Raw genomic sequence first — 16,683 nt, 5'->3', positions numbered from 1 at the left:
AAGACAATGTTGTCGAGGAGAATACTGAGATACAGGCTACTAGACTAGAAGGGCTTGAGTTCATAAGGAGGAGGTGTTAGCAATTCTGGAAAGAGTGAAAATAGACAAGTCCCCAGGGCCGGATGGGATTTATTCTAGGATTCTCTGGGAAGCTAGGGAGGAGATTGCTGAGCCTTTGGCTTTGATCTTTAAGTCATCATTGTCTACAGGAATAGTGCCAAAAGACTGGAGGATAGCAAATGTTGTCCCCTGGTTTAAGAAGGGGAGTAGAGGCAACCCCGGTAACTATTGACCAGTGAGCCTTACTTCTGTTGTGGGCAAAGTCTTGGAAAGGTTTATAAGAGATAGGATGTATAATCATCTGGAAAGGAATAATTTGATTAGAGATAGTCAACACGGTTTTGTGAAGGGTAGGTTGTGCCTCACAAACCTTATTGAGTTCTTTGAGAGGGTGACCAAACAGGTGGATGAGGGTAAAGCGGTATATGGATTTCAGTAAAGCGTTTGTTAAGGTTCCCCACGGTAGACTATTGCAGAAAATACGGAGGCATGCACCGAGTTCAGGCAAACAAGACAGACCAGAAATAGGGCCTGCTGTAATTTCTCAGGTACAGAGCTCCAGTAATTTATCAGGGAGTTGGAGGCTCCATGTGGTGTCCGAAGGATAGAACTGCACCGACCTGAATCTTGTGAGAGAGGTGGTCGTAGGATGGAATTGCATAGACCGGAATCTCCTTTGTAAATCAATTCCCCAATGGTCGCATTTGAAGACCGGCACCTCGAGAACCACAACCCCAGCAGCAAGGATCCTCAAATCTCTCAGAACTCTGAATCCTTGTTATTTTTTAACCTTTCCTACTCCACTCCCCCCCCCCCCCCCCAACCACCCCTTTCCTTGTGCTGGCTTGTGTGTGTCTGGGTGGAGGGTGGGACGGGGTTTTGGGAATAGATAGACTTTGTTCCATTATTCCCATTAAATGTTCATCTTTTACTCTCGTTATAAATAAACAATTTTCTGATGTGTTACTTCCAAATGTGTTGCCTGCAACTCATTGGAGCAGTCATGGGTTAAAGATCTCAGGAAAACACACAAATTATTGGTGAATTCACTTATGTTGGGACTCTGGGGCTGGAACTGACCATGCACTCGGCCAGGGTGTCCTAACAGGGGACAAAGAAAGAAAACTGACGGGAACATAGGCTCCAGGAGCTGCAGGTTGTACGAGTCAGGTGGTTGTACGAGAAAAAAAATTGGTAAGAAAGGAAACGCTTGAATTTTAAATTTCAGTCCAAAATGGAAAGTGTGTGTTTCATTACAAAATCTATACTTAATTCATCACTCATACTTCCAGCAACGGAACTGAACGTTTAGCAACATTGCAACCCACTATAAAATTCAAATGCTGCAACGAAATTGTCACAATGAGAGAAAAGTGCACAATTTGTTGCACTTGTGATTTAGAAAGTATCTTGAATGATCAAAAAAAAACAAATAAATCATAAACAAACTTCATGCAGCTACTCCCCATGATGGTGCCAACATTCCAGACAACTCCATTTTTAAAATTAGCAATAAAGAGCGGACTGGTTAGAGTAGAGTAGGAGGGACAAATAGGCAGGTAGTGTTTATGGGAGCAGAGCGGTTATGTGCACTATGGTTTGGTTGAAGTGTTGGTTTTCCGTTGCTGTTTGTATATTTCTGTAATCTGTAACTGTTTACAATGCCAAAAAATACCTCAATAAAAGTGTTCGTTAAAAAAAAAAAAAATAAACAGTGGACTGAATTTAGCAGAAATGAGCACTTTATCACCGCCTCAACCCACAGAAAAATATGAGATAAAAACTGGCAGGAGCTTACCTCAGCCACACACTTCGGACATCTCCAGTCTCCCTTGGGCACGTCCACGAGGGGAGGAATGAGACAAAACGTGTGATAACTATCATCACATCCATCACATAACAACAAGCGGTCTTCATCATCCCCGCGTGTACAGACAAGACAAACATACAGGTCAATCTGCAAGAGATAAACAAGTAAGCAGTAGTTCAATAAATGAGTGAGACACATTGGGAGCGATCTAATTCAAGTAACTCATCTACTTTTCATCTTGACTCATTAAATTTTGACACATTAACAATGCTTCCTTAGGAACGTCTGCAACACAGACAGACTCACACCCCACAAAGAGTTTGCTTTGAACACCATCATCAGCAAGACAAATGCCATGATCTGGGCTATTGCCATACCACCATCTATCAGCATTAACAGGTTGACGCTGGATTGCTTCAGATATTTAGGCTTTACAATCACCAGCAATGTCACTTTTGAGATCAACACATGCATCAAGAAAGCTGCAGCTGTTATGTCCAAACTAAGTCCGAGTGTGAAACAGCACCCTCAGAATCCTTACAGTGCACAAGGAGGACATTCAGCCGCACCAAGTCTGCACCAGCCCTCCCAAAGAGCACCCTACCTACTCCCCAGCCCGATCCCTGCAACCCCATAACCCCACTTTACTTGCACATCTTCGGACCAAGAACAGCAAACTGAGTCTACCAAGCCTGCACCCTCCGTGCACTCCTCTGCACAGTGGTGAGACCTGGATAACATATGCTAAGCAGGAGAAACGACTGTACAGTTTCCACCTTCACTGTCTTAAATGTGTCCTTGGCTTCTCTTGGCATTTTCAGATCAAAAACCCAGGTCCTGGAGCGGACCACGTTCATCAGATGGGTGACGGTCACAACCTCTTGGACAAACGTACCTCCACTACAAGAACACCCGCGAGTGAGCTAAGCTATGAAGATGGCAGATATTGACACCGACAACTGGGAGGGAGTTGCTGACGGCCGTGATTGCTGGAGGCTGACTGTTTAGCAGAGCATTGAAAGAGGGAAGTGTAAACAAAAAGCCCAGCTGAGTGAGTTGAGGCCAGCGAATCACGCGCCTTCTCAACTCATCATCTTCCTCTGCAGCAAATGCAGCAGAGACTCCATGTCAGAGTGGGACTCCTGAGCCACACCCGGTTAACACAATTTACCACCATGGCCCAAACCATTGTGTTACACAAGACGGATGACTGCCCTTTGTTTAAAGGGAAACTGAGCTCAGAACGGAGTGGTAAAGCCAGCAACAGCAGAGTCATGTAGTCACCTTCTCAATAGATATTTCTATGATTCAACAAAGAAATTGAATTCCTGAAACATGTATAGGAATTCTTCTTCAAGCAGCATATTAGCCAGGTGACAACGGTGTTGCTATATTTGGTTATGAATACTGAAAAAGAGATAGGTGGTCTAAATGTAGTTGAGCATCTTGGCAGTAATGACCACAAAATGAAACTTCTTATCCGACTTGGAAAGGAAAATGCCAATGGAAAAACTGAATGCACGAGGACAGACTTGAGAAAACTGGTTAACTGAGGTGGCACATCAACAGTGAGATGGTTCCTTTTTAAGGACTGAAAAGGTGAACAATTAAACTCCTTTAAAAAAAATATATATATTTCCAAATTTGCTGATGACACAAAATTAGGTGAGAATGTGAGTTGCGAGGAGGATGCAAGGAGGCTGCAAAGGGATTTGGACAAGCTGAGAGGGTGGGCAAGAAAATGAAATGAAAATCGCTTATTGTCACGAGTATGCTTCAATTAAGTTACTGTGAAAAGCCCCTAGTCGCCACATTCCGGCGCCTGTCCGGGGAGGCTGGTACGGGAATCAAACCGTGCTGCTGGCCTGCTTGGTCTGCTTTAAAAGCCAATGATTTAGCCGAGTGAGCTAAACTAGAACATGGCAGATGGAATATAATGTGACTAAGTGTGAGGCTATTCACTTTGGTAGAAAAACATTTCTTAAATGGAGAAGTGTTGATGTCCAAAGGGAACTGACTGTAGATAAGTCATAGAAGCAGAATTAGGCCACTCAGCCCATTGAGTCTACTCCACCATTCAATGATGGCTGATATAGAACATAGAACGATACAGCGCAGTACAGGCCCTTCGGCCCACGATGTTGCACCGACATGGGAAGTCAAAAGCTAAAGGCCATCTAACCTACACTATGCCATTATCATCCATATGCTTATCCAATAAACTTTTAAATGCCCTCAAAGTTGGCGAGTTCACTACTGTTGCAGGTAGGGCATTCCACGGCCTCACCACTCTTTGCGTAAAAAACCCACCTCTGACCTCTGTCCTATATCTATTACCCCTCAATTTAAGGCTATGTCCCCTCGTGCTAGCCACCTCCATCCGCGGGAGAAGGCTCTCTCTGTCCACCCTATCTAACCCTCTGATCATTTTGTATGCCTCTATTAAGTCACCTCTTAACCTTCTTCTCTCTAACGAAAACAACCTCAAGTCCATCAGCCTTTCCTCATAAGATTTTCCCTCCATACCAGGCAACATCCTGGTAAATCTCCTCTGCACCCGTTCCAAAGCTTCCACGTCCTTCCTATAATGAGGCGACCAGAACTGTACGCAATACTCCAAATGCGGCCGTACCAGAGTTTTGTACAGCTGCAACATGACCTCATGGCTCCGGAACTCAATCCCTCTACCAATAAAGGCCAACACACCATAGGCCTTCTTCACAACCCTATCAACCTGGGTGGCAACTTTCAGGGATCTATGTACATGGACACCGAGATCCCTCTGCTCATCCACACTGCCAAGACTTTTACCATTAGCCAAATATTCCGCATTCCTGTTTCTCATCCCCATTCTCCTGCCTCCTCCTCATAACCCCTGATTCCAATATTAATCAAGAACTATCTCAGTCTTCAAGACACTCAGTGATTTGCCCTCCACAGCCTTCACAGATTCACCACCCTCACACTAAAGAAATTCCTCCTCATTTCAGTTTTAAAGGATCGCCCCTTCAGTCTGATGCTGTGCCCTCAGGTTCTAGTTTTTCCTGCAAATGGAAGCATCCTCTCCACATCTACTTTATCAAGGCCTCTCAGTATCCTGCAAGTTTCAATCAGATCCCCCTCATCCTTCTAAACTCCAATGTGTACAGACCCAGGGTCCTCAACCATATGGATAAAAGCAAATTACTGTGGATGCTGGAATCTGAAACCAAAGAGAAAATGCTGTAAAGTCTCAGCAGGTCTGGCAGCATCTGTAGGGACAGAAAAGAGCTAACGTTTCGAGTCTGATGACTCTTTGAGCTTTGACAAAGAGTCATCGGACTCGAAACGTTAGCTCTTTTCTCTCCCCACAGATGCTGCCAGACCTGCTGAGATTTTCCAGCATTTTCTCTTTCGTTTCAGGGTCCTCAACTGTTCCTCATACGACAAGCTCTTAATTCCAGGGATCATTCTTGTGAACTCTGGACCCTTTCCAAGGCCAGCACATCCTTCCTTCGATACTGCCCACAATACTTCAAATGGAGTCTGACCAGAGCCTTATACAGCCTCAGAGGTACATCTTTGCTCTTGTGTTCTAGCCTTCTCGCCATGAATGCTAACATTGCATTTGCCTTCCTAACTGCTGCACATTAACCTGAAGAGAATCTTGAACTAGGACACCCAAGTCCCTTTGTGCTTTTGATTTCCTAAGACTTTTCCCATTTAGAAAATAGTCTATGCCTCCATTCTTCCTCCCAAAGTGACATTTTTCCATATTGTATTCCATCAGCCACTTCTTTGCCACTCTCCTCGCCTGTCTAAGATCTTCTACAGCCTCCCTGCTTCCTCAATACTACCTGTCCCTCTGCATATCTTTGTGTCATCTGCAAACTTAGCAAAAGTACTCACAGTTCCACACTGCTGTGGATTTGAAGTCACATGTCGGCCAGATCAGGTAAGGATGGCAGATTTCCAGGGGCATTAGTGAACCAGATATGTTTTTATGACAATCAAAATAGTTTCACAGCTATCAATCAACTTACATTAATGGGATATCATAGAGGAGATGAATTCTAAAGTGTTGTGAGCAGTCGGGTGATATAATGGATGAAGGGAAAATGTTAGATCTCAAAACACTTTAAGGGCAAACAAACATGATAGACAGAGAAATGCAGACGGTGTTGTGCACATCAACTGGCAGAATGTCTCTGACAAGGTACCACATGGGACCTTTTATCAAAGATGATGAAGTAGTACAGATTTCTGGAGAAATTACAAACAAGTTAGATGGCAGAGTAACAATTATTGCCCCTCTCCAGATCACCATCCAGAATGTCTGCTCAATTATGAACAAGTCCCTTTCTAACCGCGATCTTATTCCAAATGACTGCATTGTCATGTTGGCTTTGATCTGGGAATCTGGCTCACAGTTAATGATACACTATCCCGTTGATCAAATCCTCCCCTCTAGGTTACCTTCTAACACCAGCCTCACGGGAGTGCTGTGGTGGAAGGGTGACTCTTATAACCAAATCACATTTTGATCTGTCCCTCAACACCTCTAGCACCTTCTCCTCCTTACTCACTCCTCACTCATCTCAGCTCTCTCAAACTTCCCCAAAATGCAATAAAATCCCATAATGCAGTAAATGAACAGTTGGATAATAATGATCTCATTGGGCATAGTCAACATAGATTTATGAATGAGAAACCATATTTGAGTCATCTGCTGGGAGTTTTTTTTGAGGATATTATTGACAGAATTGACAGACATAGTATACTTGAGATTTTCAAAAGACTTTTGATAAAATTGGTTAGTTAGCAAAATGAAAGCACATGGTATTGGGACCAAGAGGGAAAAACCTGCTTGACGTCACCCTGTGCCTGCCTGGCACAGGTGCATCTGTCCATGACAGTATTAGGAGGAGTAACCACCGCACAGTTCCTGTGGAGACAAAGTCCCATCTTCACATTGAGGATACCCTCCATCACGTTGTGAGGCACAATCACCGTGCTAAATTGGATAGACTTCAAACAGATCTAGTAACTCAAGATTGAACTACCACTGTGGGCCATTGGCAGCAGCAGAATTGTACTCTACGAGAATCTGTAATCTCATGGCCCGGTATATGAACCACTCTACCATTACCACCAAGCCAGAGGATCAGCCCCGGTTCAATGAAGAACGGAGATCATGACAGGGGCAGCACCAGACATACCACAAAATGAGGTGTCAACCTGGTGAAGCTACGATGTGGAGATGCCGGCGTTGGACTGGGGTGAGCACAGTAAGAAGTCTTACAACACCAGGTTAACCTGTGGACTAAACCTGTTGGACTTTAACCTGGTGTTGTAAAACTGCTTACGGTGAAGCTACAACATTGGATGGCATGCGTGCCAAACAGAAGCTGCAAGTAATAAACAGAGTTACGTTCACAGCCCTGCCACATTAAACTGTGATGGACAATTAAACAACTCACTGGAGGAGGAGGTTCCACAAATATCCCCATCCTCAATGATGCAGCACATCAGTGTAAAAGGTAAGGCAGAAGCATCAAAAATATTCAGCCAGAAGTGCTGGGTGAATAATCCATCTCGGCAAATTGCAGAGGTCACCAGCATTACGGATGCTAGTATTGAGCCAAATGTCACCCCATCAACAAGCAGCAGTTCAAGAAGACAGCTCACCACCACTTTCTTAACAGAAACTAGGGATGAGCAAAAAATGCTGGCACAGCCAGCAAAACCCAAATCCCATAAATTATTATTTTTTTTTTTTTTAAATATCATTGCTTCATAATGTTTTGCCAGTTTTTGGCACAGGTGCATCCGGTCCATACTCCTGAGATGAGGCATTCTAATATTGTTCAGAAATCCAGACAATTCTATAATTCAGAAAATTCCAGGAACCAGAATCGTCTTGACCCCAGGTCTGGGGCAGGAGAGTTTACAGTGTACCTAGTCTGTGTCAACTTAAAGCTCATCCATTCTCTCAATTACCTTCTTTTCACTCTAAAATTTGGTAGCATCATCTTTTTGGTAAAAATAGATGCAAACTAGTCATTTAGAATGTTAGTCAAGTCCTGTGCCTGCATGTGGCAATCCACTTTTAGATCCTGAAGATCTAAACTCCCCCTCCCATCTTCTACTGTCCTTTTACAATGAATATGCCTGCCGATGATTTCTGGATTCACTTTCATATCAGTGGTCAGCCTCTTCTCATTCTTTCTCTTACCCGAATATCCATTTCCACCTCTGCCACTCCCCCCGCTCCCTTTAACTTGGTACATTCTGCTTGTATTATCAACTTGACATGTGTCACATTACATTTTCTCTGCTTCACCTTACTCTCTCATTGTCCAGGGAGCTCTGGTTTTGGCTGCTCATGAGAATGTACCTCACTATACGCAGACTCCTATTTAAAGGCAATTATTCTGCAATTACAGTTTTAAGAACAAAGAAAAGGACAGCACGAGAATAGGCCCTTCGGCCCTACCAAGTCTGTGCTGATCATAATGCCCGAACTAAAAACAATTAACTTTCTGCCCTTACTCGGACCATATCCTTCTATGTCCTCCCTATTCATGGACCCATCCAGGTGCCTCTTAAATGTTGCTAATGTGCCTGCTTCAGCCATATCCTCTGACAGCGCTTTGCAAGCACCCACCACTCTGTGTGCCAAAAGTACCCCACACATCTCCCTTAAACTTTCCCTTCTCACCTTCAACCTGCATCCCATGTAATTTACACTTCCACTTGGAAAAAGCCTCTGACTATCCACCTTGTCTAGGCCTCTCATACTTTTGCAGACCTCTATCAGGTCTCCTCTCAGCCTCCGTCTTTCCAGTGAAAACTAGTTTATTCAACCTCTCCTCATAGCCAACACCCTCAAGACCAAGCAACATCTTGGTGAATCTTCTTTGCACTCTCTCCAAGCTTCCACATCTTTCTGATAATGTGGTGACCAGAACTGCACGCAATACTCCAGATGCGGCCGAACCAAGGTTTTATGTAGCTGCAACATGATTTCCCAATTCCTGTACTCAATGCCCCGGTTGATGAAGGTAAACATGCCATATGCTCTCTTAATCACCTCGACCACCCGTGTTGTCACTTTTTGGAAACTGTGGACCTGCACGCCCAGATTCCTCAGTATGCTGAACCAAAGGATTCTGCCATTTATAGTAGAATTCATACCTAGATTTGATCCTCCAAAATGCATCACTTCGCATTTGTCCGGATTGAACTCCACCTGCCATTTCTGTGCTCAAGTCTCCAATCTATCTGTTATATCCTCTGATAATCACTGGCACTTTCAGCAACTCTGCCAATCTTCGTGTCATCCACAAACTTACTAACCAGACCACCCACATTTTCCTCCAGATCATTTATATATACTACAAACAACAGAGGTCCCAGCACTGATCCCTGCAGAACACCACTAGCTATAGATCTCCATTCTGAAAAACACCCTTGCACTGCTACTCTCTGTCTTCTATAACCAAGATGTGGAGATGCCGGCGTTGGACCAGGGTGAGCACAGCAAGAGGTCTTACAACACCAGGTTAAAGTCCAATAGGTGTGTTTCAAATCACTAGCTTTCGGAGCACTGCTCCTTCCTCAGGTGAATGAAGAGGTAGGTTCCAGAAACATTTATACAGACAAAGTCAAAGATGCAAGACAGTACTTTGAATGCGGACATTTGCAGGTAATTAAGTCTTTACAGAGCCAGAGAGCCAGGACAGTTGGTAGGATTTCTCAAGCCCAGGCCAGATGGTGGGGGGTGCATGTAATGCGACATGAATCCAAGGTCCCAGTTGAGGCCATACTCATGTGTGCGGAACTTGGCTATAGGTTCCTGCTCGGCGATTCTGCGTTGTCGCACGTCCTGAAGGCCTCCTTGGAGAATGCTTACCCGGAGATCAGAGGATGAGTACCCTGGTGTTGTAAGATTTCTTAAAAGTTCTATAACCAAGCCAGTTCTGTATCCATCTTGCCAGCCCACCCAGAATCCCAGGTGATTTTAGTTCTTGTACCAGTCTGCCAAGCTGTACCTTGTCAAACGCCTTACGAAAGTCCATATAAATTACACTCACAGCCCTTCCCTCATCAGTTTTCTTTGTCACCTCTTCAAAAAACTCAATCAAGTTGGTGAGACATGATCTTCCCCCTACAAAACCATGGTGCTGGTCACTAACCTAACTAGTCCATTTTCCTCCAAATGTGCACATATCCTGTCCCTCAGTATCTTTTCCAAAAGCTTGCCCACCACTGATGTCAGGCTCACTGGCCTATAATTTGCTGGATTATCCCTGCTTCCTTTCTCAAACAAGGGAATGACATTGGCTATTCTCTAATCCTCTGGAACTTTGCCTGTGCTCAAAGAGGATGTGAAGATATCGGTTAAGGCCCCAGCTATTTCTCCCCATGCCTCCTGCAATAACCTGGGACAGATCCCATTTGGCCCTGGGGATTTGTCTACCTGAATGCAATTTAGGATATTTAACACTTTCTTCTTTGATATCTTGACATTCTCAAGAGCGTTCACATACCTATCCCTGACCTCCACATCTGTCCTTCTCCTTGGTGAATACCGATACAATGTACTCATTAAGGATTTCACCCATTTCCTGTGGTTCCACTCATAACTTCCATTGTCCCCGAGTGGGGATATTCTTTCTCTTGCTACCCTCTTGCTCCTAATATATGCATATAAAGCCTTGGGATTCTCCTTGACCATGTTTGCTAAAGACATTTCATGGCCCCTTACAATTTCCCTCGTGATCCATGGTTCCCGAATCCTGCAATTTCGATTCTTCATTTTTGCAGGAACATACCTGTCCTGCACTTCAATCAACTGGCCTTTGAAAACCTCCCACATGTCAGACATGGATTTGCCCTCAGATAGCCGCTCCCAATCCACATTCCCCAGTTTGTCTAATTTGGATATAAATGGCCCTTGCCCAATTAAGCACCCTCACCCGTGGACCACTCTTGGCCTTATCCATGACAACCTGAAACCTTATGGAATTATGGTCACTAAGCTGTTGAATTTTTGATTTCAGTTTACCTGGAGACAGCCAAGAAATCATTAACCACTCGGACTTAGCCTGGGGAGGCTGGTCGACGCAGTGGGAAATCATTAACCCATTCTCAACTCAGCGAAGTTGGTCCTCCTGTCCCTCTTAAGTATTTTTTTACTCCAAAAATAATAATCTTCATTAATGTCACAAGTCGGCTTACATTAACACTGCAATGAAGTTACTGTGAAAATCCATTAGTCGCCACATTCCGGTTAGGGTACACAGAGGGAGAATTCAGATGTCCAATTCACCCAACAAGCACATCTTTCAGGACCTGTGGGAGGAAACCAGAGCACCTGGAGGAAACCCACGCAGTCACAGGGAGAATGTGCAGACACCGCACAGACAATGGCCCAAGCAGGAATCGAACCCAGGTCCCTGGCGCTGTGAAGCAACAGTGGCAGCTGTGGCAAATCAATCCTTGCCCACTTTCATAGATAACTTATGACACTGTTCCTTAAATGTTCCCCTGCTGACATTTGATCCACCTCATTCCACCAACTAGATTGTTCCTCACTGCGACAGTAGTTTCTAGAATTATAGAATCTTTACAGTGCAGGAGGCCATTCGGCCCATCGAGCCTGCAACAACAAAATTCTCAAAACACACATCAGAAACTCTTTCCCTCTCTGACCTCCACATTATTCTTATCCCAGTCCATTATAGGACAAGTGAAATGTCCCTTAATTCTTACACTTCTCTGTAATCTCCCTGCGTCATGAAAGGAAATAGAGCATTTGAATCATAAAAGTTCAAAGAGATGAGAGTGACTGCTCCTTTTTCATGAGCATCTCATTAAGTATTCAGAAAAGATTGAAGATGGAGAACTGAACTTATTAGTGATGGACAGTATGATTTTGTGAGGGGGAGGTCGAGACTCACTAATTTGATCGCGTTTTTCGAGGAAGTGACAAAGATGATAGATGAGGGAAAGGCAGCAGATGTTGTATACATGGACTTCAGTGAAGCCTTTGACAAGGCACCTCATGGTAGACTGGTACAAAAGGTGAAGTCACATGGGATCAGAGGAGAGCTGGCAATTTGGATACAGAACTGGCTTGGGCAGGGGGACCTTCCTCAGGTGAGGGCATTCACCTGAGGAAGGAGCAGTGCTCCGAAAGCTCGTATTTTAAACAAACCTGTTGGACTTTAACCTGGTGTTGTAAGACTTCTTACGTGCTCACCCCAGTCCAACGCCAGCATCTCCACATCTTGGGCAGAGGGAGACAGAGGGTAGCAGTGGAGGGTGGTTTTCTGAATGGAAGGCTGTGACCAGCGGCATTCCACAGGGATCAGTTCTAGGACCTTTCTTGTTCGTGATGGATATAAATAATTTGGAAGAAAATATAGCTGGTCTGATTAGTAAGTTCGCAGACAAAACAAAAATTGGTGGAGCTGCAGATAGTGAAGAGGACTGTCAGAGGATACAGCAGGATATAAACGGGTTGGAGTCTTGGGCAGAGAAATGGCAGACGGAGTTTAATCCGGACAAGTGTGATGGTAATGCACTTTGGAAGGTACAATGCATGTCGGAATTACACAATAAATGGTAGAACTCTCGAGAGTACTAACAGGCAGAGAGATCTGGGTGTGCGTGTCCGCCAATCACTGAAAGTGGCAATGCATGTGGATAAGGTGGTTAAGAAGATATATGGAAGGCAAATTGGTGGCACAATGCCTCACGGCGCTGAGGTCCCAGGTTCAATCCCGGCTCTGGGTCACTGTCCGTGTGGAGTTTGCACATTTTCCCCGTGTTTGCATCGGTTTTGCCCCCACAACCTAAAGATGTGCAGGGTAGGTGGATTGTCCACACTAAATTGCCCCTTAATTGGAAAAAATTAATTGGGTACTCTAAATTTTTTCATATCTTTTTTAAAAGAAGGCATACGGCCTTCATCAGTCGGGGCATTGATTATAAAAATTGGCAAGTCATGTTGCAGCTGTACTGGACCCGAGTTGGAATACTGTGTTCAATTCTGGTCGCCACACTACCAGAAGGATGTGGATGCTTTGGAGAGGGTACAGAAGCGGTTTACTCGGATGTTGCCTGGTATGGAGGGCACCAGCTAAACTCGGTTAGATAAACTCGCTCTGTTTTCACTCGACAGAGTTTAAGGGGCAACCTGACAATGGTCTACAAGATTATGAGTGTGGCATGGACAGAGTGGATTGTCAGATGCTCTTTCCTAGGGTAGGAGAGTCGAGTACTAGGGGACATAGGTTTAAGGTGCGTAGAGAAAAGTTTGGAACAGATGTGCAAGACAAGTTTTTTCACAGAGGGTGGTAAATATATGGAACGCACTGCCTGGGGAGGTGGTGGGAGCAGGTACGATAGCGGCATTTAAGGGGCATCTAGACAAATATATGAATAGGGTGTGAATAGAAGGATACGGACTCCATAAGTGCAGAAAGTTTTAGTTTAGGAAGGTGCCATGGCCGGCGCAGGCTTGGAGGGCTGAAGGGCCTGTTCCTGTGCTGTATTGTTCTTTGAATGCAATACAATAACAACACAAACCTGTTGGCAAGAATCCAGGGAAGAAGAGGGAAGGAGAGAAGTAGAGGGAAATTAAAAACAAAAATGGTATTTATATTATGCATGTCACCTGATGCAGCGGCCTAACTCTGAACTTACAAAGTTAACAGCCAGGGCTCCTTTCCGCTGTCTCATTTGCATGCGAGGCAATTGTATCTCTGCGTTCTTCCGGTGTCCCGTCGATCTCACAGTCACTGAAAACTCCGCATCTGAAAGGTAAATGAACCCAACAATTGCCAGCGAAAATAAATTAAACTTTAAGCAACATACGAGCAAGAGAGAGGGACTTCAACTATGCTATCCAAAAACCATTGCAAAGTGTACATGCATGGACCTCACACAAAGTCATAATTGTTGTGGGCTGGGCTTTAAGCTACAATACACACCATGAAGGTTCATACATAAATAATAATAATCTTCTGACCAGAGAAGGGCGGCATATGGTTAGCACTGCTGCCTACGCGCTGAGGACCCGGGTTCGAATACCGGCACTGGGCCACTGTTTGTATGGAGTATGCACATTCACCCCATGTCTGCTTGGGTTTCACCCCCACAACCTAAAGATGTGCAGGGTAGATGGATTGGCCACACTAAATTTCCCCTTAATTGGAAAAAAATAGTTGGGTTACTCTAAAATTGAAAAAAAAAATAATCTTCGGACCAGAGGACTGCAGAGACACAAGACAGCAAAGCGATGGGAAAACCTAACCGAGCCATCTTTGACACGAATAAAGATTATTATTGAGCAAGGGTCTGTTTTGAATTCCATCCCAACAAAAGTGAGCCATGAATAACCATTGCAAGTTAACACACGGAACAGCACGACTCAAATTAGAAGCCATAAGAAACAGAAGAAATGGGAACAGGAGGAGATTGCAGTCCATCGAGTTTGCTCCACTATCCAATACAATCACAGCTGATCTTGGGTTTCAACTCCATTTTCCTGCCCACTTCCCATTTCCCTCAGACACCAAAAATCTGTCCATCCGTCTTCAAATATGATTCAACGATGGAGAAGCCTTCTGGGCTCGAGAATTCCACACAGTATGCTTCCACATTAAATTCTAGGTTGACATGCAACAATATTGAATATAAATGATTCCACATCTGGAGCACAAACTGCAGCCTAGCAATGTGCCATCACAACCTAAAGCACCACAAACACACTGAGCTCAGCGGTTTGTGAGAAGCATGCTTTCTCAATAATAATTTTGAACGTTAATATCGAAATTATTGCTGCTGCAGCAGTAAGTGATAGAGTGAAATCAGCCATCCTCCAACAAACATTGGGTGAAGTGAAGAACAGAGAGACCCTCGCTTAAGTTCCCGCTCTGTTCCTGAAAGGTGCGACTTTAAGTGAGACAACACAAACCAAAGAAAAAGCTGCCGTGAGTGTGGCACGTTTCTCATCAGAAAACATTATACCCTTGAAGTTGAAATATTTTATATTGCTCAATTCCCATGTTGACAAAAAACTTCCAAACATAAAACACATTTAAAAAGGTGAAAGAAATATGCTGACTCTACTTCACTCCCGCCCCCAACGCTGCGATGGTGGACAGCAGAGAGAGGGAAGATCAGCAGTGTCTGGGTAGGTGACGAGCAGAGGGAAGGAAGGTAGGTCGGCAGTGTCTGGGGATTTGGGGGGGGGGGGGGGGAGGGGGGGGGGGGGGGGGGGGGGGGGGGGAGACTGGGCTTGAGTGGAGTGTTCTTTAAGAGGGTCGGTGCAGACTTGATGGGCCAAATAGAATCCCTACAGCACAGAAGGAGGCTATGTGGATCTTACAGACCCATCGTGCCACTCAATATAGACGTGAAAATACTGGCAAAATTCCTGGGCAAGCGACTGGAGAACTTTGTACCAGATGTGGTCGCAGATGGGTTATGTCAAGAGGTTTGGATTTGCCATGGGTACTGAAGTACAGTGAAAAGTATTGTTCTGCGCAGACCAGACTGCTGGTTCCAAACATGAAAAACACAGGACATACGATAAACACACAAAGCAAATACATAGACACAGACATTCACTAATGTCCTTTTGGGAAGGAAATCTGCTGACCTGACCTGGTCTGGCCTACATGTGACTCCAGACCCACCGAAATGTGGTTGACTCTTAAATGCCACTCGGTTGTATTCAACCGCTACAAAAACACAAAAAAGGAAAGAAATCGGACCCAGCATGGAACCAGGCACCGGAAACGACAACAGCAAACTCAGCCCGACCAATCCCGCAATGTCCTCCTTATTCACATTGGGGGGCTTGTGCCAAAGTTGGGAGAGCTGTCTCACAGACTAGTTAAGCAACAGCCTGACATAGTCATACTCACAGAATGATACCTTACAGACAATGTCCCAGACACCACAATCACTGTACCTGGGTAGGTCCCGTCTCGCTGGGAGGTGGCAGGGCGGCACAGTGGGATACAGTCGGGAGGGAGTTACTCTGGTAGTCCTCAACATCAACCATGGATCCCATGAAGTCTCGCGGCTTCAGGTTAAACATATGCAAGGAAACCTCCTGCTAATTACCACATACCGGCCACCATCAGCTGATGAATCAGTACACCTCCATGTTGAACATCACTTGGAGGAACACTGGGGGTGGCAAGAATATGCTCTCGGCGGGGTACTTCAATGTCCATCACCAAGAGTGGTTTGGTAGTACCACCACAGACCAAGCTGGCCAGGTCCTTAAGGACACAGCTGCTAGGCTGCAGCAGGTGGTGAGGGAACCAACAAGAGGGATAAACATACTTGACCTCATCTTCACCAAGCTGTATGGGCAACTGTTAGAGGGGACACGCCTCCCGCTGGACGAGACACAGGAAAAATGAGAGGAAGAACTAGGGACAGACATAGGGTGGGGACTCTGGAGCAAAGCACTGAAAAAGGTCAAAACCACCAACATAGAACATTACAGCACAGAACAGGCCCTTCGGCCCTCAATGTTGTGCCGAGCCATGATCACCCTACTCAAACCCACGTATCCACCCTATACCCGTAACCCAACAACAACAACCCCCCCCCCCAACCTTACTTTTATTAGGACACTACGGGCAATTTAGCATGGCCAATCCACCTAACCCGCACATCTTTGGACTGTGGGAGGAAACCGAAGCACCCGGAGGAAACCCACGCACACAGGGGGAGGACGTGCAGACTCCACACAGACAGACAGTGACCCAGCCGGGAATCGAACCTGGGATCCTGGAGCTGTG

At 45.1% G+C, this 16,683-nt stretch overlaps 1 protein-coding gene across 1 annotated transcript in view; it reads right to left on the bottom strand.

Moving 5' to 3' along the window:
* kdm5a (lysine (K)-specific demethylase 5A) overlaps positions 1–16,683 on the bottom strand; it is a 299,634-nt gene that overhangs the window by 181,265 nt on the left and 101,686 nt on the right. The window contains exons 8-9 of the mRNA XM_038780318.1: positions 13,565–13,674; positions 1,859–2,017 (exon numbers count right to left, since the gene is read on the bottom strand). Coding sequence (XP_038636246.1) covers positions 1,859–2,017; positions 13,565–13,674 — 269 coding nt within the window. The remainder of the gene's footprint in view (positions 1–1,858; positions 2,018–13,564; positions 13,675–16,683) is intronic.

Source organism: Scyliorhinus canicula, chromosome 20 (assembly GCF_902713615.1).
Source record: "Scyliorhinus canicula chromosome 20, sScyCan1.1, whole genome shotgun sequence".
NCBI lineage: Eukaryota > Metazoa > Chordata > Chondrichthyes > Carcharhiniformes > Scyliorhinidae > Scyliorhinus > Scyliorhinus canicula.
This window is presented reverse-complemented; position numbering and strand designations above follow the sequence as displayed.